The sequence below is a fragment of the Crinia signifera genome, chromosome 5 (genome assembly GCF_055691185.1).
Source record: "Crinia signifera chromosome 5, ASM5569118v1, whole genome shotgun sequence".
NCBI classification, from domain to species: domain Eukaryota; kingdom Metazoa; phylum Chordata; class Amphibia; order Anura; family Myobatrachidae; genus Crinia; species Crinia signifera.
In genome coordinates, this window is record NC_139221.1 from 127,138,132 (window position 1) to 127,163,850 (window position 25,719).

A 25,719-nucleotide genomic window follows, 5' to 3' on the forward strand; every position below is an offset into this window, starting at 1 on the left:
GCTGGAAAAATTAACCTCTTCAGTGGAAACGTACAAAAGAGACCTGATTAACTTTAAATTGGAAAAACGTCGCAAAGTGCAGTCAGACTATGACACAAACACTGTTTATCATTGGCTAAATCCACAAAAAAATGCTCATCCATTCCCGCACCGCAAGCCCAGATACAACAGGGGCATGAATAAAAATAGAGGCGACACAAGTACGTCGATGAGTGATGTCGACTCTCAGGCATCATCCTCAAAATTGCTCCCTTTAGGAGTTACCACCAGGCGGGCAGGTGGAAAAAAGCCCCCCGTACCCACACAAGAAGAGGTGGTCAAAACCAAAGGGGGAAAGCAAACCAAAAAAACTGCTCGTTAACTTCTACAGTGTTTAACTTGTCTGATGTCCCTTTAACTGATGCTGAACATAATATTCTATCAAAAGGACTCTCTTTCGTACCTACAACTACTTTTAACGCTTTTCAATGGAAGGTGGAAAATTACAAATTTAATCGGACTCTGAAATTAAAGGAATATTTCGGCAATAATCCACAGACTACTACCAGGGATCCAATACCTGTCCCTTTAAAGAAATTTCAGAAAAAATCTACGTTCGATCCTGTTTCTACCAATTCCAGCATCAAATCATTTAGCCGCATGATGGAGATGACCGGACTGAATGCCAGCAAAAAGGTGACTGTCTATCCTAACTTAACTCCTGCAGAAAGACAAGCTTTAAAACATCTCAGCGAGCGCTCAGATGTTATTATTAGAAATGCTGATAAAGGAGGTGGTGTTGTAGTGCAGAACACTAATGCTTATATACAGGAAAGTAATCGCCAATTAAATGATACCTCGGTATATGATGTTTTGTCCTGTGACCCTACTATGCAGTACAAGTGTGAATTAGACAATGTGTTGAAGGCAGCTGCAGACAATGGGTACATTACTAACGATATTTATAAAACATTAGTGGTTGACCACCCTATTGTACCATTGTTCTACACGCTGCCTAAAATACATAAAAGTGTAATTGATCCCCCTGGTAGGCCTATCATCTCTGCCAGGGGGTCATTGTACCAATCTGTGTCCACATATTTAGACATCTACCTTAATCCTTGTGTACAACACTCCCGGTCCTACATCAGGGATACTACCGACCTCATACAAAAAATAGAGGGGTTGGATTTGAATGACACTGACATCACCTTGTGTAGCGCTGACGTGGTCAGTTTATACACATGTATCCCGCATGCAGCCGGTATAGATGCAGTAGTGGACCTTGTGACTGATAACGACAGTTACAGGGGACCACCTATTGCACTATTTATTGAATTATTAAAAATGACTTTGACCCGTAACTATTTTTTCTTCAATGGGCGGTTCTATCTGCAGAGGCGGGGCTGTGCGATGGGGTCGAATGTGGCCCCATCGTACGCCAACGCCTTCATGATCCGCCTGGAGAAGACCCTTATTTACCAACAACCTTTCTTCGCAGAGACAGCATTGTTTGTCAGATTTATTGATGACCTACTGTTTATCTATAAAGGTGCTCCAGATGTTCTACAGAAAATGTTAGATGAGCACAATGAATCTGCTAGTGTTGTTAAATTTACATATTTGATTAGCAGGGAAAAAGTCAATTTTTTAGATGTCAGTATTAATGTGGTAGAGGGCAGATTGGATACAGATTTATATGTGAAGGCCACGGATCGGAATACGATCTTGCGATCGGATAGTTTCCATCCTCCAGCATTGAAATTTGGCCTCCCTTATTCCCAAATGCTTAGGGTTAAAAGGATTGTTAGTAACCCCGCTAAAATAGAACCAGCCCTTAACAATATGGTAGCCAAATTTCAACAAAGAGGCTATAATACCAAAGATTTGAGAGCTGTTAAACAGAAAGTGATGGATACCCCAAGAGCAGACACCATGGTACCCAAAATAAAAGAAGGGTCAGTCCCCATTATTCCTTGGGTAAATAGGTATACGACTTCTAGTACCACTTCCAATAGAGCCATTAAACAGCTTTGGCCAATCGTTAATACTGACCAACAGCTTAAAGATTTACACGGCACCCGCTTAATGCCAGCATACTCTAGGGGTAAAAATCTTAGAGACAGACTGGTTAAATTGGATGTGACCAACCTAAATAAACCTACTGTCACCCATCACTTTCTTTCTAAAAAACCAGGCTGCTATCGGTGTACGGGCTGCACCACTTGCAGCTCTATGTTAGCGGGGAACTCATTCTGTCACCCTTATACGGGAAAAAAATTCTTTATTAAATCTGTCTTAACTTGTACTTCCAAATATATTGTTTATACATTAATTTGTCCATGTGGTCTTATCTATGTAGGTAAGACCACTACAACCTTCAAAGAAAGAATGGCGAATCATCGCAGCACAATCCGTGCAGCACTGAAGAACAATACCAGTGAGCACCCTGTAGCCAGACATTGCATACAGGCAGGCCATTCTATTGCTAGTATAAGGTCACGCATCATAGATCATATCCCGGAGAACATCAGGGGGGGTGACAGAAATCGTAAGCTTCTCCAGTTAGAATGTATGTGGATACATAAATTAGACAGTTTATCCCCTAAAGGGCTTAATGAATATGCCGGCTTAAATTGTTTCCTATAATCTGTTTTTCTGTCTCAATGCTGCTTTGCTATGTACATTAATTATAGTTCAATGCTTTATATGCTATATATATATTTGTAAAGACATGTTGCATTTACGGCCTACAATGTATCGATTGTAATTTTGTTTTTAAATACATTTCTGTCCGTCTGTGCTTTGCTTTGTAACTATGGCAACGCAGACGCTGCCCAGCCCGGCGCTCACCACTGAGGTCATCAGTTGCTGCATTTGGTATGTCTGATGCACGCTGAGACGGTCTCTGGTAGCACGCTGATCACGGCTGTGGTAAGTTTAATTTTAATGAGGGGGGTGTGTTTGTTAAACGGGTATAAATGTATGTATCTTTCACTGTGCACTTTGTCCCTGACGACGGGTAACACCCGAAACATGTTGGATTTCCAATAAAGAAAGTGTTTTTTTCACCGCATTGAAGTCTCGTGAGTGCCGCTTGTTTCCTGCTGCTTATGTTGGTCTGACACACGACCTAAGAAGGCACCTGAGCAATTATATCCATATGCTGAAGTGGAGTGCCGGGCATCCCTGCTGTCTATATATATATATATGTATGGCATACCGGCACTTCTCCACTGACCCAGGAGTGTTATTTTTTTAAATGCATAAAAGTGCGCAGAGGCGGCTGCACTTTCCTAGTGCTCCAGGACTAGGGAGCGGGAGCTGCTGTGGTCCCTGCTGCAGTTGGGTGCATTAAAAAAAATACTCAACGCCAGGAAGAAAGTGTGGTGCCATGGATCGGCTTAAGTCACCATGAGAAGACTCGGCACTGGGAAGAATGTCTGGCGCCGCTCTCCCTTCTCCTCCCTCTCCTTCACTTTTCCCTCTTCATTCCCCTCTCCTCCACTTCCCCCTCCTCCTGCTCTCCCTTCTCCGCTCCACCTCTTTCTCCCCCTTTCCACTCCACCTCTGCTCCCCTTCATTCCCTTCTCCTCATCCCCCGCTCCTGCTCTCCCTTCTCCTCTCCATTCTCTGCTTCTCCTCTCGCCCTCCCCTATACTCCCCCTCCTCCATGCCCTCTCTTTCAATTCCCCTCCTTCTCCTCTACTTCTGCTCTCCCTCTTCCTCCCCTCCTCAGCTCTTTATCCTCTGCTCCCCTCCTTCTCCGCTCCTTTTCCTCCTCTCCTCCGCTTCCCCTTCTCCTCCTCCCCTCTGCCCCCCCTCTCTCCCTTCTCTGCTCCCCCTCTCAACTGCCCCCTTCTCCTCCTCCTCTCCTTACCCCCTCTCCTGTTCCTTCTCCGCTCCCCCTCTCCTCCACTTCTCCTCTCCTTCACTTCCCTTCTGCCCCCCTACTCAATGATTGCACTCTCCTTGCAATGCTACTAACCTGTGAGGGAAAAGCACTTTGTATGCCTGTACAGCATGGCTGCCTGTCTTTGGAGTGCTCTGAGGAAAACCGAGCAAGATCCAGGACAGCACTGCCAACTGGCACACTCCAAAATGGTGAAGGCATACCCGGTCCGCTAGGCCAGGATACCTGCCTTTTCTTTGCAGCCGCTGCACTCAAGCTATGCCCTGGTATAAGCAGCACACACCACCAAACTATAAAGTAGAATAAAATGACAAATAAACTATCAGAGTCTGCAGCTTCAAACTCCATAAGGCACCTAAAGACAACTGACATAATAGGGTTGCAGAGGTGAGAAGGAGGACCTCAGAATTTTAAACTAAAACAGCATTGCGGCAGGCAATCGAGACAGAGAATGCCGGCTCTCACTAAACACCTGGTTTAAGTCGCAAGTTCTGTGATTCTCAGATATAGCAGCGAGCTGAATTAATAGCTCTGGGAACTGCCCTCTGAATTAAATATATCTCATAGTAATGATGACCCTACAGGTCTCAAAACAGCAATTCGGAGGGTCCGGTGCAATGTGCACGGGGGCGCGCATCGCATCAGCCCAGCTGTCATTCACCTGCAATTTGGGCTGTTTTTCTACGACTGATCACCACAATCGCAATAAAAGAGCCCAAATTACAGCTGAATCGCCCTGTCTCGTACAAAACGGTGGAAAGTGGTTCACTCCGCTGATAAAACAGCCCAACGGATAGCGGCGGACTGCGATGAGGAAGCACACATCAGCGCTCACCGTTCATCATCCGCCCATACACACTAGCAGATTTTGAGCCGAAAGTAGCTGAAAAACATCAAAAGTATGGCCACTGCAAAAACCATCTTTATTGGGCATCTTCCAGGGATTCCAAACCCTCCTACTCCAGGGACACATACGGCAGCATTTCAGAGACATAAGTATTACCTCCTTGTCCAATTTTATTGTCATTGTTACATTATATTGTTATTTTTATATCTATGTCATTCCAGCTGTTATTTTAACTTATATATTATTTTTCATTAAATTTGTACTATCCAATTGATCCAGTCCTAGCGCTCCACCACCTTTTTTTCTATATTCTATATCCCTAGAGGGTTAACACCCCTCAAGCAGGAGCAGCTTAGCAACACACCCCACAGGGCGCCTATTCCTACTCTGAGTACCCCATCTCGAGTACACCCACTTTTTCTTGAAAAACATCAAAAGTAAGCCTTTAATCCAACAGTCTACAGGTATGGGTCATGGGGTCTACTGTCAATAGGTCGACATGCAACAGGTCAAACATGAAAACAGTCGACATACATTATGTTGACATGTTCAAAAACATCAAAAGCATTAAGTCACAGGGGCAATTGCAGGATTTATAAGGGGGGTTTCCATGTGTGTGTGCATATAATATATATATACATGCTCCTGAGGACGGTGAGACGCCAGCGAAACGGCCGTCGGGCATGAGTAAACCATCTGAGGACTTCCATGATGTATCAGCTTCATATATAAGTATTCTATTTACATTGGATGTACTGCCTGTATTCCATGGATACCTCTTGTCATTTGTATGGACTTTTTTCCTGATATAAAGACTTTTTTCATTCTATAGGATTTGGATGTGCTGGCTTCAAAATTCTTCGATCTACTACTCATTTACGTGGTTACAGCACTTCACAGCTGAGATCTTCAAGTGTTGTGCAACATTGTTCTAATATATATATATATATATATATATATATATATATATATATATATATATATATATATATATATATATATATAAAAAAAACGCTGGGGGGGCGGCGGCACTCGGAAAAAAAGAACAGGAGTTAAGCGGTGTGGGTAACCGACGTTTCAAAAGCCTGCAGGCTTTTTTTTATCAAGGTGCTGAGGTGAGAACAATTTACAATAGGTGTTAGGCTTACCTAAATAGTGGCTGGCTCTGTCCGAGGATCCCGCACGCGCCGACCGGGGGGACGCTGAATGATGACGTTACGCCCACTCTTAGAACGTGCAGGGCGCACGGAGGGAGGCTTGACCACTGTGAACCAATAGAAAAACAGCAGTTGTAAACAAACACTCGTGAAATAATAATAGGAGTATCTCGTAAACAGTGGATACATTACAATGTGCCAAATACAACGATATTCTACACCCGCTAATAGATGACCTTTTGGTCATCTGGTCAGGAAATGAAGTCTCATTTACTAGTCATATCAGTCAGCACAACCTGTCCCATTCTCCCATCAACTTTACGTACAGTATACATCCCACCCAAGTTCACTATCTTGATGTAAACATTGGCATCAAAGAAATCATTACTTCACTGTACGTTAAGCCAACTGACAGGAACACAATGTTGCTGGCCTCCAGCCACCATCCAGTCCCCCTTATTAAGGCACTACTGCATTCACAGCTAATGTATGTCCACAGAGTTACAAGTGAAGCCGCAGACCTGCACCCAGCCCTTGATCTAATGGCCGAAAAAGTTGTACAGAAAGGGTATCCCAAACAAGAGGTTCTGAAAGTCAAAGAAAAAGTGGCATCTTTGACACGTCAAGAAGTCCTGACAGTTAAGCCTAAAAGTACAGCAGTCATTTGGGTAAACACTTACCATTCCCATAGCCCTAAAATTAACAACATCGCTAAAAAGCACTGGCCGATTGTAAAATCTGACCCTACACTCACAACTCTGCAATCTAAAACCATAATGAGTGCGTACAAAAGAGGCAAAAACCTTAAGGACCTATTAGTACATAACAACATCAAGTACCCCCCTCCTGCACCTTCTACCTTTCTTAGCATGCCTAAATTGGGCTGCTACCGCTGCTGTGGGTGCACCACATGCAGCCATTTGATACCTGGCGATAGTTTCTGCCACCCTTACACAGGGAAAAGGTACAAGATTCGACATCGATTAGGGTGCATGTCCAAATTCGTGATATATCTCATTAGTTGTCCGTGTGGCAGACAGTATGTCGGCAAAATGGACCGACAATTCAAAGAACGAGCTGCTGCACACAGATCGGCCATCAAAGCAGCCATAACCACCGGCAAGAGCGAGCAACCTGTGGCCTGCCACTTTAGTGAAGCGAGACATTCCATCGCAGCACTGCAATACAAAATTATAGACCATGTGCCCCCGCTAGCTGGGGGGGGGGGGGGGGGGCAACAGATCTCTTGCACTATTGCAAAAAGAGTGCTGCTGGATATACACATTAGATACTCTAGCACCTCGCGGGCTTAATGAAAATCTTGGCCTTAACTGCTTCCTTTAAAACTGTATATCATACAGCTTAGATTTTTTCAGTATACCAATGGCGATATAATGTTGACAGGTATGTGTCGACACTGGTGACTACTGAGGTTACCTTAAGTAATCCACATAGGTATGGTACTCATCAGGTTGCCGCATAATATTATAATACATTGTTCACCTATGGTAGAGAACCTTATAGCGATTTATAATGTACCCACTGTTTAGTCCGCTAATCAAACTATGCATTGCTTTTTAATTGTATGTTGTTTGTATATTTACACTGTATTTTTGCACATCGCACTTTATATTTCCTCACATATGTACTGTATAACAGGTCAGCAGCAGTCTTAAGTTGTATTTGGCACATTGTAATGTATCCACTGTTTACAAGATACTCCTATTATTATTTCACGAGTGTTTGTTTACAACTGCTGTTTTTCCATTGGTTCACAGTGGTCAAGCCTTCCTCCGTGCGCCCTGCACGTTCTAAGAGTGGGCGTGACGTCATCATTCAGCGTCCCCCCGGTCGGCGCGTGCGGGATCCACGGACAGAGCCAGCCACTATTTAGGTAAGCCTAACACCTATTGTAAATTGTTCTCACCTCAGCACCTTGATAAACAAAGCCTGCGGGCTTTTGAAACGTCGGTTACCCACACCGCTTGTCTCCTGTTCTTTTTTTCCGAGTGCCGCCGCCCCCCCAGCGTTTTCTGTGCACAGCGCCTCACAGCCCTGCACTGGAAGGCACCGGAGCCATTGAGCAAGCTACAGTACTCTTTGTGCTGACAACACGGAGTGCCACCACAGCTACCTGTATGTATATATATATATATAAATATAAATAATACATACACACACATACAAAGAGAAGCTGACATTCCTAATCTGTACCCACCCTCCCCCACACACACACAGACTGTTCCCTCTGTCACACACACTCAAAATGTACTGTACCCCCCTGCACACCCACACTAGGAAAGCAGACTGTGAGGGATGCAGTTAAGATCCCGGCGGTCGGGATCCCGGCGTTCAGAATCCCGACCGCCGAAATGCCGACACTTTCTCCCTCCTGGGGTGTCCACGACACCCCTGGAGGGAGAATAAATTAGTGTGCCGAGCGTAGCGAGGCACCGGGCCCGCTGCGTGGCGAGCGCAGCGAGCCCGCAAGGGGGGGGCGATCCACGTCCCCCCCTTGTCGGCATTTCGGCTGTCGGGATTCCGGCCTCGGGATTCTGAACGCCGGGATCCCGACCGCCGGGATTCAATACTGAATCCGACTGTGACCTCACCCACTAGGACTGTATACTCCTCCCGGACACACACACACACACACACACACTTGTACTTCAACTGCAAACTGTCCCCTCCCCTGCACCCCCCCCTCCCACAAACATATTTGTACAGTTGCACTGCAGACTTCACATTCCCCTTTACTTACTGTACACACACACACTAGGCTCTACACATTCCGAATTTAATAAGATGACTCACCACTGCCTGTAACTCCTCTATACAAGTGGGCTGAAGGACCTGCTGATGTGACAGGGTGGTTGAGGGGGCGGAGAGAGGAGGAGCAAGGTCGGAACAAGGGACCCAAAAGGACCCTCAAGGGTTCGCTTTGCTCACCTCGCTTTGGGCAGGGTAGCTCGCGTCACTCGCCACCTGGTTACTAAAGGCAACCAGTGGTGCAAGGATAGTGAAACAGCAAGGCCCACGGCCTTGTTTCTCCCGCTGGCCATGAAAGGTCCTTTAGCCCACTACGATTTAGCAACTAGCAAGGACAGCAGCCACTCAATTACAGCAGCTGGAGAGGAGCTGATGCAGTTTTAAATGTGCAACAGCTCCCACTATCATCCTCCAATATACAGTGTCCTTACCTACAGATGTAGCGGGATTCATCTTTGAAGGTGATGGCGATGGCGTCGCCATCGCCATCCCCTGCCCCGCCGCCATCTGTATGCCGGAAGGGGACGCGCGCGCATGAGGTGCGTGCGTGGGGGACGCACGCGCGTCTCAGTCAGATAGAGGCGCCGTGCTGCTGGCGGATCGCCAGCAACAACAAGGCCGGCTACATCTGTAGGTATTTGCCAGGAGTAAAATCCAAGCTAGAAGGTCATAGATACCTTCTCACATACTTGGAAGACAGGTTGCCACCAGTGAGCTTCCGAAAAAATCTGACCAGCGCTTGGGGGGCGCGCTCATGTGTGCGCGCGCGTGCACGTGCGATCCCCCAGCGGCGCTGTAGCTGTATAGGGAAAGGTAAGTGAAAAAAAATTCATTTCCTCTCCCTCAGCATTTTCGGGAGGCTTGCTGCCTAACCCACCTGCTGTTGCTAGGTGGCAATGCTGTTCCCTAGAACAAATCCGGTTTGCAGGTCATAGATTCCTGCAAACCAGTGTTTTATTGTAAGTCAAGGATAAAATCATTGAATCAAATAATCCATTATCCAGCCCTCTGAATAAGAAATTGCCATAACAATGAAAAGTTAAAATAAAGCCAATGATCTATTATTTTAGGACTATATAATTACATCTTTGTAATGTATAAAATACATACAGTATGTGCAAGATGCCTTTATACTAGCCTGTCATTTGGGGGATGTAAGGTTGTGTGCATACCTAAAGCACCAGGAAGCAGCAGGACCGCATGATCTCCACAGCCCGTGCGCTGATAATGCACATTCACGCCATTTACTTGTTCTCTTCCAGATGTGACTGCTGTGCTGCAAAGAGACACACATAATTCCCCAATGGCACCAACAAAACACACACTTTTACTGCACACAATAATAATGAAACACAAACCACAACTATACTGTATTTACTGTTGGTATCATTTTGTGCACCAAACACATAACAAATGTTTGGAAAATGGGAACTTGTCTATAATATAGTAAATGTAAACATCACATTAATCGATGTGAAAGGTGTCACACACGAGTTAGAATAAGATCAGTGGCTTAGTTATATGTGTCAATAAAGGCAAAAGTGTCAGTAAATGCAAATATCCTCACATTCATCATTTATCACTTTGCAATGAATGTGCAAGACAGCCCGAGCCTGCTTTACTATAACCCTGACAATATTGTAATAATAAGGTAATAGCAGCTGGGGGAGGCAATGCACTGTACAGGCTGCTTATACCTCTCACCTCTCTCCTCTCTGCCGCCCACTGCACTAATCAAGGAAAAGGGAAACTGCTGTTATTACCAGAATGCTGCAGCTGCGGGTCTGAGCCATGCTGCCCACAGTACAGAGCGCAGGAGCCGTGCAGGAGACCCCAGGGTCAGGGCCGGATTTCCCACTAGGCCCGTGAGGCACGGGCCTAGGGGCGGCACAATGTATGGGCGGCAGTGCAGCAGCCTGGCCAAACGGAGCGGGTATTGGCAAATGATGAGCACTGCAGCGCTGCCGGTGTCATGATCGGCGGCGGTGCCGCTTGTCACTCACCACTGCCCTTTCACGTGTGTTTGCGATGTTACTGTCTGGTGGTCCGGAACTTGAAGTTCAGCATCTAGCTCAGCGTGCTGATGCTGAGCTGAGCCACTGCCCCCCCTGCCGCTATTGGCTGCTGTGTCAATGGGCGTGCAGGGTGGGCGTCGTACTGTGTGTGTGCGCGCCTCAGCTCCAGGCTCCCGCCCTCCCTACCCCCGGAGACGAGTTCCCTGCACTACAGAATTTTAAAAAAAAGGTCCGTACCGCTGCGGCTTAAGTTTGACTATATATATATATATATATATATATATATATATATATATATATATATATATATATATATCTATCCGAACATGAATATGTGAAAATAGGGAGGAGGGGGGGGGGGGGGGGGGCGGGGGTGTCAGGTTGTGCCTAGGGGCGGCCTGCTACCTAAATTCGCCCCTGCCCAGGGTGCAGGTCACTCCATACCGCAGCGCCATATTGCAGCAGCAGCTGCTGACTGACAGATCATCGGACAGTCAGACACCACATTGATTGTTATTGGTGGAAAGTTACAAAAAATTCGTCTCACTAACATACTGTATATCTGCTGCTGTAGAGCACCTCCTACAGGCTCCTCATTGTACTGCACTTTCCTGTCTGCAGGGGCACATGTAATAATATGCATATCTATTTCTATCTACTACAGCTGCATTTACAATTATCATGTATACTGTAGGCTTACCCTTTTTAACTGGAACACTCATGAGTTACACAGGATTTGTGGCTGGCTGGTATTAGCCTGCATTTCAGCTGTTGTTTTTAGCCTCAGAACCTGTGTAAATCATGTGTCCTGGTTTAAAGAGACATTATGGTAAGGCCAAGCCTATTTATGAAGATCTTTTCTAACATGAATGAGTCAGGAAATCTGGGGCTGGGGACCATAGCGGTGGAGCTTTCAGGCGGCGGGACTTGTCAACAGCAGCAGTTGAGAGCTCTCAGCAGCCTCAGCCAATCAGAGGGCCGTCCAGTGTTTCAAAGTCATCTGCTGCCGCTGCCGAGTCCCACCGCCTGAAAGCTCCACCACTCCGGTCCCCGCTACACAGCTGCCATGCCTCCCCTGCTGCTGCTGAGTCCCACCGGTCCCCAGCATTGAGGTACTGGCTCCCCGCCAGCGCTCTGGTCCCGGTCCCGCTTCCCGAACCCGCCGCTGATTGCTCATGCAAATCACTAAATATTGGGTGAGATTTAATTCAGAAAGTGAGAGATTTGGGAAGAAATCTCCAGTTTTTTTAAAGCGGCAATCATTTACACTGCAAAATCACACTGGTTTTGCAGTGTAAATGATTGCCGCTTTAAAAAAACTGGAGATTTCTTCCCAAATCTCTCACTTTCTGAATCTCTCATTCTATTAAATCTCACCCTATATGTGCAGCTCATCGCCTGTGCATCGCATCGAATGTCAGCTTAAAAATGCATGCAATCATTCGATTTATCAGCCAGATGTGGTCGAAATCGAATGATTGCATGCAATATCTCACATATGTATGGGCAGCATTGCACATACTTGCCTACTTTTGAAAACTTTCAGGGAGATTATAGTTGGTAGTAGAATTTTGCACAGCGCCTTATTGAGCTCCACCTAATGGGCGTGTCTAGTTCCATATATGGAGAGATTGTGAAAAGAGATTGTGAACGTGGCACCTAGAAGCGTGGGTGTGTACTACTACATCTGAGTAATCTTGTAAAATGACATATCAAAATGTAGATGAGCCCCAAAGCAGTTAGTAAGAGCTACTGTACTTGGTAAAGTGCTGGGAAAGGGTGCTGATGTAAATGTATCTATCTCTCATTCCTTTATTCCCCAAAAATGTAACAGTAATATGGGCTAGGTGACATGAGGGAGATTGCTAGACTAATGAGGGAGAAAGGGAGATTGCTGCTAATTCAGGGAGTCTCCTGCAGAATGCAGGAGGGTAGGTAACTATGCTGTTACACCTGACATCAGAGAGAGGAGAGAGAGAGAATAAAGCCTGTCTGTACGGCTGGGCATGTACTGTAGCAAAAACAGTAACAGCCTGGACCATATGGGAGGCTGTAATCTCCCCTTCCCCATGTCCCTGGTGAAAGCTATCGTAGGCATCCCCCTGGACAAGACACCCCCCCGGATGGGACAAGCCCCCTGTTTGTCCCCCCAGTTTGATGTCCAGTCCGGCGTTCCGAGGTTTTGTCCGTTTCCGATTTTTTCTTAATCCCCTATGGGGATACGGTCACTAGGTCTACAAGCATTAGGTCAACATGACTGAAAGTCAACATGCAGGAAAGTCGACATAACTGAAGGTTGACATGGGTTAGGTTGAGTTAAACAAATAGGGAGTGCTCGCGCTAGATACCAATGGTTGCGAGGGGGCTGCCAGGCTGGAGTGGTCCAGGCTCCTAAACAGTAATATTAATAGGTAGGTAACCTTGCGCTCAACCTCTATATGTGACACTGATGCATGTGGTTGGATATAATCAGAGAAGTGACACGTGATGTTCCTTTTAAAGGATTTATTGTGCTACACAAACTCTAAACTAAAATGCAATATGAGTCCGTTTGCACACACCCAGTGCTGCAAGGTGGTGTTGATGCACAGTGGTGGGTACGGGCTGAAATATTGCAGTGGTGGTGGTGGATGGGGGTATGGGGGTGACTCTGTGATATTGGCCCTTATTCTGATTGGTGCGGACTTTCCCGAATTCTTACGGTGCGGTCCGCACGCCACGCTGTGCGGCGGCGTGCGGGCTTCGTCCGTAGAAACGCCCACGTGTCCTCCGCATTCGGACGGACTCACTCTTTAAGAACAGGGCGTGTGTACGGACGACATACAAACCGTGCGTGTGCGGTGGAAACGTACAGATTCTTGCACGGTCTTCCCGCTCAAGCACGGTCTTACCGTGTCAGAACGTACGGGAAGCTGTCCGTACGCCCCGATGCGGAGTATTTACGCTCAATCCAACACTTTTTTACTGAGTACACACAGCGATCACATGACCCACTTAGGCAATTAGCCAACCTCCTGAAAAAGGGATTGTTATCAATTTCAATCAATTAAATGCTCATCTATACTGACCCACATTCCTACTACATTCATGACACACATTAACCCTTACAGCATGTGACCCTAACATACATCTAGATACACTATGTACATTTTGCTTATTTTAAAGTTTTTAAACAAGTTACACATATACTTTAGCATGTTAGAAAAAAACACTGACAACTTTGAACTTTAAATAACGATTTATTACAAAATAACTGTCCATAAACAAATAATTAAAATTCCCCATCAATGATGCGGTCCATTTCCTCCATCATTTGCCTCATCAGCCCTCTCAGTCTAAGGAGGGCCCCACGGCGACCCTCCTCTGCTTGGGCAGGCTCATCTGTGGAGGAAATTCAAATTCAAAAATGACTAATGATATTCATGCATACATTTAACATAGTCAAACCGACTTTTTAAACATGCATTGTGACAGGTGTGTGTGTGTGTGTATATATATATATATATATATATATATATGTATATATATATATATATATATATACACACACCTATATAACTATATATATGAGACATACACCTATACATACATGCATACATACTACATGGAAAGCCTGATTTTGGCCCTCTACCCTTTACTCTGACGAACACCTCACAGTCATACTGCTCCTTCTCAATCCAAACCCACCCATGACTAAGCTCTGAGAAGCATGTCACGCGCTGCACCAATCACAATTCAGCAAACAAAGTTCAGTGTCTCTTATATGATGGAGCCTGGCAGGGGAGTTACACAACTCTCAGGAATGCTCAGTACATTTGTGCAATCAAGCATGGCTTGCCTGCTGATGGTCTGCTCCAGAAATCATTGTCAGAATGCCAGTTAGGGGAAGCTGCAGCACTAACCCACTCACATGCTCAAAAGCATTACTAAGACCAAATACACACACAATTATGGTGAAAAACATACATGCAGACCGCAGGGGGTGGTTAGCTAGAGGAGGGCCCAGGGGCACTGACCACTTGTTACTCCAGTCTAAGCCACGCCTGTCCATACTCCATTTATGCCATACTGAATCTAGTTTACAAAGATCATTCACCAGTAAACTCTACTCACCTATATGAGGCTACAGATTGTATGCAAGCAGCAGGGACATGAAACACTTACATTAGCAAGTAATCCCTTTCTTCCAGGATACAGATTAACTACACAGGTTCAGTGGCACTTAAAATCGAGATGAAAGACATCCTCACAACCTGTGTCATTAATATGTGTCCTGGCTGAAAGGGATGGTTTGGCCACCCTATCTAACCCCAAAGTGTGTCTGTTGCTATCCCGTTTGTTTTGTCATTTTATAGTATTGTAAAAATCAATTGAATCACCAGTGCTACATAGCAAATAGTACATGCCAAACGGATAAATGAATCCTTATGTATACATACCAATTCCGGCCGCCTGGACGACCTCACCGGCCTCCACCTCCTCCTCAGGGGCCTCCAATGCTCCATCCTCGGCCTCGATGACGTCCTCCTCGGGTGGCAGTGCCTCCACAGCCCACCCCTCCTCATCCTCAATTTCTTGGGCCCCCTCCTCCGGCCTCCCTTCCTGCGGCTGGTCCTCCAGGGCCACCGCTGCCTCCTCCTCCTCCATTTCCTGGGCCCCCTCCTCCGGGCTCCCTTCCTGCGGCTGGTCCTCGATGGCCACCTCTGCCTCCTCCCGGGCCTGTCTTGCGCGAGCACGTGCTGTGTATGTGAAAAATCAAAAAAGTGGCAATTAGTGGTAATTACTATTAAGCCTTATCAAGCTATAAATGCAAAGGTTAGAAGTACAGATAATTGTACAGGCAAACAACTCCTTAGTGGTCTTTACAAAACACAGCCTGTAACATGGCAGGTATGCTGTGACATTTGGGCCATTGTAAGCATCACAAGCATTAATCCTCCCCAATAACATATTTTATGACCATTACAGGGTGTCAAACAGGAAGTATCACTCATATATTGTATGCCATGTTTAACTCATGATCAGGCTGGTGACCTTAGTGGATTAAATAATGTCAGGTAAGCAATCATGTCCAAATCCCCATTTACTGTTGAAATACTCACATCTAGCAATGCTGGCCCTTATTTCTTGCAGCCTCTCTGGCTCCCTGCGCCTGAGGTCGGACCACCGCCGCTCCAGCTGAGCGATGGTCCGCCGCACCTGGGTGCGTGCGTATATACGGCGGCGGGCCACCGCATAGGCATTGCGTTTCTGCCTGTTGGTTATAAAGGGGCCCGCCCGCCCCAGCCTGGTCTCCATAATGGAGACCAGAGTTCTCAGCTCCGCGGGTGAGAATGGGGCTGCTCTCCCATAGGCCGCCATCTTAGCAATGGCACAAATCAAACAATCATGTGCTGTCATTGGTTGATCAGAGTGATATTTGGTATTAACTTTATTGTTCATTTTTACACTAACAGCGTGTATGCGCCAGAACAGACGGCTAACCTATTGCATCGCACACCCATCCTAAACAGACAGTGAAAAATAAGATGGAAACACATTATATATAATCTATACCATCCACCAAACATGGGTAGATGCACCAGGTGAAATAGTCTGCATCACTAGACACTTACACCTAACTCCACAAGGTTCTAAACAGCTATTTTATAATGAAAGCTATGCAGCAGAAAGATAGCAAATAGTGGCAGACCTTTTACTAAAATTAGGCCATGCTGCCATGTGTACACTTACCTTCTACTGGCCCCTACTACAGAGGTGGAATGAAAAGTAGCTAGCATCCAGCCTGAATTTGGAGTGCTTTCACATGTGATTTGGATGCTAGCACTGATTACTTGTGGCTAAGTGGTGGACTGGATTGACATATGGAATGGGTAGTGTCAGTTGTACTACATACCAAACAAGTGCACAGTACAGATGTACATTCAAATATACAGTTCATGTGTGACCTCTGTTTTATTTTGTAATTGGTGTTGGAATCTGCATTTAGCTACTAAATCTGACTTACTCAGTTTGCCTGGTTTTTGAGAAATATTTTTCCACACCAAGGGGCGTCCCGTATGCGCCGCACGGTTGACGCTGGCGTACGGAACGCGGCCGTACGGAACGCAGGTTGCAGCTGATTAACGCCAATTACAGAAATAGTATTTAAAGTTGTCCTAGAAAGGCAAACAGTTGTTGCAAACATGGCTGGCTCAGAGTCAGAGGAAGAACAGGTGGTGCAGAATCTCTTGTCCCGCATGGAAGCCAACACCACCTATGTCCCCCTCAACCCAGAGCAGCCAGATGGGCCATCAACATCAGGCCAATCAGCAGCTGGCCCATCCTCAGCATCAGCAGAATCATTGGGAACACAGCAGGTGGCTTCCCAACAGAGTAGCCAGCCCAGCACTTCAAGTACACCAACCGGTGGCTGTGCCCGTGGCCGTGCCAGTGGCCGTGCCCGTGGCCGCAGTCGGGCAACAGAGGAACCAACCACAAGAAACATGGCATATGAACCGCAGGAGCTTGACATCCTGGTGACCCGGGCACGTGATTTAATAGAGTGCCCAGCGGTAAAGTTGACACACACAAGGAGATGGAAGATCTGGGAGGAGATAACGGCGGAGATTAATGCAGTGGCTCCACAAGTTCGTGAGGCGGAGCACGTTAAGAAGAGGCAAGTACATGTGTGTTACATTTGAGCAGTACAAGTCCAGTAATGTTTACATTCAATATTAGATGGAGTTGGTTTAATGGGTGTTCACGTTGCTTGGAGGCACAGACATGTTGGCCATGACATTGAATTGATAGTTATTGGAGGGTGACTGTTGTTGTATCTTCTAAGGGTTGGTTTTAAAAATGAATATAATGTAAGTTTGGTGTCAGTAGGCACATGTTGTATTATGTTTCAGATTGCAATGGGTGCTACAGCAAACATGAGGAGTTACATGTATTAATATGTACACTTTGATTGCAGGTGGCAGGACTTCAAAGGCAACCTCAAGAAGAAATTGACCGAGCGGTGGCAACACAGCCACACCTCTGGGGCTGGCCCCATGCCTGGCAAGCTGAAGCTCACCCCCCTGGAAGAGATGGCCCAGTGCTGCATTGCAGTGGAGGAGGTCCGGGGGGTGAGCACCATAGACAGCGAGTCCCCAGCGGAAGTGATGGCTTCTACGCTTGAAGGTAATTATTTGGCAGGCCATAAGTAGATGTTTTGAATTTGGCATGGAATGGGTGGTAATTGGTAATTTCTCGTTCAACAGCATCCCCACCGCTTGGTCCAGATTCTCTTGAGGAGGTTGTGGAGTCTGTACCACCTGGCCCCAGTAGCAGGCCCGTGCAGCAGCAGCCGGAAATGTCCGCGGCTGAATTGTCCACGTGGGGCCGTGTGCTAGACAGTATTGTGCAGCAGGGAGACTCGGCATTCGAGCGGGTGCGTAGGGCCGAGGAGGTGCTGCAGGGTTTGACCACCAGCCAGCAGAGTATTGCTGCGAGCCTGCAGGCTATGAGTGCCAGCCAGCAAGCTATGAGTGACAGCCAGCAAGGTATTGCTGCTAGCCTGCAGGTGCTGGCTGATCAAGCCCTGCGGCAAAATTAACTCCTCCTCCGCCATAATGAACTTATGGTGGAGCTAGTTACCACCAATAGGGTCCTAATGTCACCCGCTTCGGGTGCTTTACCAACATCATCACTCCCTGCTGCCAGAGGGGGAAGAAGATCCACCCCCTCCCCAGCATGTGCTCCACATGACCCACCATCTGACTGTGGCCGTGGGCGAGGCCGAAGAGCTGCTGCACGTGGCAAGGAGCCTGCCAGGGGCAAACGTGCCCGCAAATGAACTTGTGTCCCCATTAATCTCCACCGTTATGTCTTCCCAAATCTTCCATTGAGCTGTGTGTGTCAGCATCCTGTGTCAAAATCCGTGCCGAGGGTCACCACATTTGCCCGCGGTTCAAATGTCATGTTTGGTTCCCCTGTTTGGGCTAGCATTACTGTGTGCTGTACTTGAAGTGTTGGTGCTGTACTTTTGTTATGAAGCCACCTGATGTGTTCCTAATGATTCTGCTGTGGCTATTTATTATATATTATTTACTTTTAGTCCTGTTATGGTACCATTTGTTTTGTGATGTTTTTGTCATTTTTGGCAAAGTTTCTTTAATAAATGTTATTTTGGCCCCACAAATGTCTGTATTAATTGATACACGCAGAAGTGACATGTGTATTAGTATTATTAATATTAAGTTGTGTGCATTATTTGCAGTGTAAAAGTGTGTGACAAGTGCAGCATGTAATGTTCCCTTTAAGCTGCAATGCTTCCAATTGTAGCAGTGAGAAGCGTGTAATTAACAAGTAATGAGTAAAGTAGGTGATTGTATTGGGTTCAGCTGACATTGGTTGTGTTGTGTCCGTCCTGATTAGGCGTTCCGATTGCCTAGCGCATGACCGAGTGGTGTCCGCAAAGCAATACTAGCCTTTTGGACACCGCACATTTCTACCCTTTTTGTTCGCGTGCATTCGGCGTGCTGTCCGAATGCACGCCTACCCAAATATGTGTACTCCCCCGTGTCCGCCCATGTTTCCGCCCAGTTTAGCCCACTTTGAAACTATGCCCCTGTGTCATTCCGCATGACGCCCATAACACACCCATATTGGCCGAATGATTGCGGTGCACATTTCTGTACGGTATTAGTGAGAACAAGTACGGAGACCATACGTGGCACATGCGCATTGCGTTCCCCACGCATGCGCAGACGGCTAAAAAACGCGATCCGAAAGAATTCGGGAAAGTCCGCACCGATCAGAATAAGGGCCATAGTCTCAAAGAGTGAATGTTCCGGTGGGTAAAGTAAATGACAGTCTGTGGAGTGAGGTCAAGGTGAGAGTGTAAATGTCACCGGGGGCTGGCGTCCCTAACCTCCCGGTGATACACTCAACTCTTACCCGATACCTGATCTTCTGAGGTTCCGAGTCCCTCGCCGTGGTCTGTCTGTCTTCACCGGTGCATGCACTTGCAGCCGGCAGTTGTTCCACACTGCTCTACGGCGTCTCCCGTCACTTCCGGGTTCAGCTGGTGGGCGTGCGCCCGGAGTGCAGGTTCTGACGGAGCTGTGTGCGCTCTACTCCTGTGTATGGAGGAGACTTGGAGATGGATGTCTGTGATGTGGTGGAGCTCAACGCGTTTCGGCCGCCTTCGGCCTTTTTCAAGGATGTGTTTGGTCAGTCACGGTGTGGGCTTTATTGGGTGATGGGTCCCGCCTCCAATTGTCTGATATCCAACCACATGCATCAGTGTCACATATAGAGGTTACCTACCTATTAATATGGGTTAGGTCGACACAAGCTTTAGGTCGACATGGGGAAGGTCAACATGGCGTTTTTCACCCTTTTTTTTTTGAGCCAACATGTGCCGACAGGCGGTATCTCATGCCCTGCCATCCACTAGGGCGTGGTGGGATAATAAAATTGTGTGCCAAGCGTAGCAAGGCACTGTGCCCGAAGCATGGCGAGCACAGCGAGCCATGCTAGGGGACGTGGTGCTATGTTTCAGTCCATGTGGACTGCAACGACATTTGGGACACAAAAAAAAAAACATGTCAACCTTTTGACTGTCGATCTTCCCCATGTCGACCTAATGCTTGTGTTGACCTAATGACCCTGTTGCAGAGGCATAACTCTGGGAGGAAATGGAGTCATCTGCCGCCGGGCTCCTGCTCCCAAGGGGGCACCTCTCCTCCCCTGCAAATTAAAATCAGTTCATTGAAAGCCTTCAATTTCACTTCTGTGGCTGAGTTCCCCTCCTAGTAGGACCATAGATATTACAATCTCTTTATTTTCAACATAACATACATAACAAACATACATACATACTTACACACATGCATACATATATTTATATAAGGTGCTGTGTGTGTGTGTGTGCGTGCCTCCGGGCAACTGGGGCGAACTTAAGGCCCCCATACACTAGGGCGACTTGTCCTGAGGACAAGTCGCCCCCGACTTCCCCCTGAGCTTCCCCGGCAGCTCCCCGGGGGAGCTTGATAAGATTGGCACTTGATGTGCCATTTTTTACATGTGATAAATCGTCTCGATTTATCACATGTAAACCCGGGGAGCAGGGGGGAGGTTGCAGAACAGGGCTGCTGGTGGGGGGCGCTGCTAAGGCAGCTTGCAGGGGACGCTGCCGAGGACAGTGACAGAGCCGGGCAGGGGGAGGCGGGAGCTGTCAGTGCTGGAAAAAAAAGCCCATACAATGAATGGGCAGCCTGTGATTGGCTGAGCGCTCTCTCAGCCAATTGCTGACTGGCTGAGAGAGCGCTCAGCCAATCACAGCTTTTCCTGCCCGGCTCTGTTACTGCCAACTCTGTGTCCCCCGCAGCGCCCCCCTGTCTTACTAGCAGCCCCCCCCCAGCATTGACGGCTCCCTGCGGAGGTAGTGCAGGCGGGGACCGCAGGCGTCGCAGAGCAGAGACTGTCGGCGCGGCGGGAGAATAGAAAGAAATCTTATTCATAAGACTGGGCGGCCGCTGATTGGCTGAGAGCTCTGCCAATCAGCGGCTGCCCGGTCTTTTGAATAGGATTTCTTCCTATTCTCCCGCCGCGCCGACGGTCTCTGCTCTGCGATGCCTGCGGTCCCCACCTGCACTACCTCCGCCGGGAGCCGTCAATGTGGGGGGGCGCTGCTAGTAAGACAGGGGGGCTGTATATAAAGATATTTCGGATCTGAACATCGTGGGTGCTAAAAAGCACCCATGATGGCTCAGATTTCGATATATCTTATGTTCTGTAGGTCTGACGCCGTGATCCGGCCCGCACATCAGATGTCAAACACATGCGATTTTGGGCCGATTTCACCCGATTTATCGGCCCAAAGGGCCGAAATCGGATGAAATCGGCCGAAAATCGCATAGTGTAAGGGGGCCTTTACACCACTGCCCTGTTGACCTAACCCGTATCGACCTTCAGAATCAGAATCAGCTTTATTGGCCAGGTATACTTGTGTATACTAGGAATTGAGTTTGGATTTTGGGCAAAAGCTGTTTAGGTAACAGTTAAACTGTGACAGTACACATATACATAACACATACAGGTATATGCTCAATGTGCCCTGGGGGTTGTAGATGCAGGGACAGAGCCGGCCCTAGCCTAAATGACGCCCTAGGCAACATTTTGGCTGGTGCCCCCTAGCACCACCACTAGTTTCACCTCTGACCCTGCTCCCCTTTCCCAGCACCATCAACCCTCATCATAGCAGTCATCATTTTGGTGCTCCTACCAGCAATATTTTAAATAGAAACAGTGCACACATTCAGTGCGCAGCCCAAACAGGGGTATGTTCTTGTTGGGAAGGGGCATGGCCACCCAATAATACCCCCAATTCAAATTATGCCACACAGTTGTGCCACTTTATTCACATTATATCATGCAATGGTGTCCCTTATTCACGTTACATCACACAGTAGTACCACTTTACCTTATATACATTACTCCTCACATTATTCACATTATACCCTTTGAAAAAAATCCTGAGAAAAAGCAATGTGTGCTGGGCAGAGGAGAAGAGCTGCAGCTGCTGCTGTCACTTAAGGGGAGGGGGCCCGGGGACCCCACTGGGCCCTTCCATCAGACTTTGGCCTGGGTAATTTGTACCCCCTACCCCTTTCTCTCGACACCCTTGATAATACTACACAGTAATGCCCCTTACACATGACACACATTATTAATGTCCTTATAACCATAATGCCCCTTACACATTATGCCAACCTTTATTAATGCCCTTCATACACATAATGACACACATAATGCCCATTACACATATGTTGCACATTATTAATGCCCTTATACACATGACACACATAGTGCTTGTTACACATATGTCGCACATTATTAATGCCCTTATACACATGACACACATAGTGCCTGTTACACATGTTGCACATTATTAATGCATTTATACATGACACACATAATGCCCCTTACACATATGCCGAACACTATTGCACAACCAACCCACCCTCAGACAGCACTTGCACAGCCGCTAACATTGTGACCTCTGCCTCTGCTTGGATACAGATGTTTCCTCATACATCTTGCCTCAATAGGCCATGCAGCTCCTGGCCAGTTCTGCTAACGTTGGGTGCATTTTTTGATGAAAATTCGTCTTGAATGCATTGTTATGACCAGCACACACAAGGAGCTTCCGATGATTAAAATGATTTGCGGCATACCTATATTCTGTGTGCGACTGTGGCTGTACCTGCATACTGAATGCTATGTTACAGTGATTTCCATGAATACAATATTTCATATGCAGATACAGCCTCACTCACACACAGAATATATGCATGCTGCATATCATTTTAATCAGCAGAAGCTGCTGATGCCCACAGGCATTCCAAATGCCCTAGGCAATTGCCTAGTTTGCCTATGCCTAAGGCCGGCTCTGCGCAGGGAACACATATTCGCTGATCTACACAGTGCCTAGGCAGCCAGCAGTGGCGCCACTGGTCGTTGCAACAGCCAGGTAGGTAACAATATAAGCAGAGACAGTACAGTTATTACACAGGAACATATATTCGCTGAGCTGCACAGCGCCTAGGCAGCCATCCGTGGTGCCATTGCTCGTTGCAACAGCCAGGTAGGTAACAGTTTAGCAGGGACAGTACAGTTTTAGGTTGCTATGCAGTGTGCAAGACAGGGCTGAGTGGCACAGTTCCTAGGCAGCCATTTACGGTGCCATCTTTATCATGTTGCTCAAAGACAGCAGTAATAATATCAATTTTATTTATATAGCGCTTTTCTAACATAGAACTCAAAGTCGCTTAAATACATCAAAAACATGGTACATTGATCAAAGGCATTGGAATTGCATTAAGTTGAAAAACAGAGATAGTTAATGACACATTAGAGAGCACAATAAGCATACTATGGGGTTGGTGCAGGCATTTTGGGAAATAACTTCTAGGGGTTATATATTTCAACCACAAAAGCTACCAGGTGCGGCAGCCATCTTGGGCGCACAACGTAGTATTACCTTGGGAGGAATAGGTCAAGCCCAGAAGAGAAGATACAAAATGGGTTGTTTCAGTGTCCCAGTGCTAGCGGTAGTGTCCCAGCATACCCATCAGGTCCATGTGTTTTTCATCCTATGCACGGGCATACCAAATGAGGCTGCCATTTTGGGCGCACTATGAAGGTTATGCTGTAGCAGATAAGCCACACATGGATGCAATGCACATATGGGAAAAGTTATGTGTGTAATGAACTCTGCATTAAAAGATCACAAGTATTACATTCTGGGGGTTATTCTGGTTGATTCGCAGCCTTGCAAATCCATAAAAAAAAACCACCCGGAGAATGTCCCTCCCCCCCCCCTCGTCTGCACAGGCTGCGAATGGATGTTTAACATAAACATCCATTTGTATGCCGCGGGTAACCTCCCACATCTTTCGATGGTCGCCGACCATCGAAAGATGTGGAAGGTACATACATATAAAAGTGACTATAAAGTCACTTCCATATTCGTGCACGCTGGGAAGGATATGGGCGGGCAGCTGACATACGGTTGTTAGCCCAGCATTCTCATGGGAACGCTCATGTAACGTTGGGTATTCCCATATGGTCATGGGGCAGCCCAGCGCAGAAACGCACCTCCACATGCGCAGACGCGAATGCACAGAGGACCGAATGAACGAGAATAACCCCCTCTCTGTGTACATTCTAGCATTCAGTCATGTCCTTCTAGCATGTCGACCTTCATGCATGTCGACCTAGAGGTGTCAACCTAGTTAATGTCTATCCAATGATCCATACCCCCGTTGAGGGCAGAGAGGGGCATGGGGCGGCCTCATTAGCATATGGGAACTCCCAGCGTTTCATGGGCGTTCCCACTGGAGATCTTTCACATTAACCCTTTGAGTGCCAATTGAATAGGTGTAAAAATTGCCCAGCAAACATTTTTAATGACCTGTAATGTTTACCTTATATAGGAAATATCTTTTTTTACACAACATTTTTTATTTGCATTTATATTACAACTGTGAGCAACGCTGCCATTTTTAGCAGATATTTTGAACATCTTTTAGAGAAATGTTGGCACTCTAAGGGCCAGATGTACTAAGCTTCAAAAGTGATAAAATGGAGTGATAAACAACCAGCCAATCAGCTCCTACCTGCCATGTCACAGATTGTGTTTGAAAAATGTCAGGTATGAGCTGATTGGCTGGCTGTTTATCACCCTCCATTTTATCACTTTTGAAGCTTAGTACATCTGGCCCAAAGGGTTAAACACTGTCAAGATCATCAAATGGAGCAGATTCTAACTGTAGTTTTTACAACTAACTCTGCTCCTTGACCTACTGTATGTGATCAATGCATATTGTGTATTGTATACTGTGCATTTGCATATGTATATTGAGCATTTGCATATGTATTTGCATATTTTGCCCATTCTCACTGGTTAGCGCATATTTTACCTAAAATCTAGTGATGGTGCATATTTTTCCACAGGAGGGCACTTCACATATTAGGCCCCGCCCCCTTCCACCCACGAATCATGGCACTGCTTTGCCCTGCTGCTGCTGGCCAGGTAGTGGTAGAGTGTGCAGGCCGGGCCAATATGTGTGGGGAACCTTGGAAGTACGTCTGACACTGCTCTAGGCTGCCAATCCGTTTGAATAAAAGTCAGTCGGGGGATGAGGTCACAAAGCTCCTGAACCTTTGCCGGCCCCTGGCCTGGAACTTAGTGCCAAGAGAGAAACTCCTGCAGCAGAGGAGGCGGGCAGAAGGGTTGTGACATCACTTGGCGCGGAGGAAACGCCGGTTTACAGTGAGTATGCGGCGCAGGGAGGAGCCTTCCACTGCGCTGCCCTCACATGCTATGCTTACATTTGATCCATCGGCGCTGGAGATGAGGGTCCGTGTAGTTGATGCCAGAAGAGCCTAGAACGCTGCAGTCTGCTGTAGCAGCCAGGAAGAAATAAAACAAGAAGTGCTAACATAACATCCAAATTCAAATTCTGTCCAGTTAATTCAGTGGATGTGGAATGGTCTTTTTCC

The 25,719-nt window shown here is 46.9% G+C and overlaps 1 protein-coding gene across 1 annotated transcript in view; it reads right to left on the reverse strand.

The window, feature by feature from the left end:
- Window positions 1-10,732, reverse strand: part of BPHL (biphenyl hydrolase like) — a 46,707-nt gene extending 35,975 nt beyond the window's left edge. Inside the window, exons 1-3 of the mRNA XM_083145160.1 lie at window positions 10,701-10,732; window positions 10,429-10,581; window positions 9,838-9,941 (exon numbers count right to left, since the gene is read on the reverse strand). Of these exons, the coding sequence (XP_083001286.1) occupies window positions 9,838-9,941; window positions 10,429-10,581; window positions 10,701-10,732 (289 nt within the window). The remainder of the gene's footprint in view (window positions 1-9,837; window positions 9,942-10,428; window positions 10,582-10,700) is intronic.
- Between the last annotated feature and the right edge of the window lie 14,987 nt (window positions 10,733-25,719).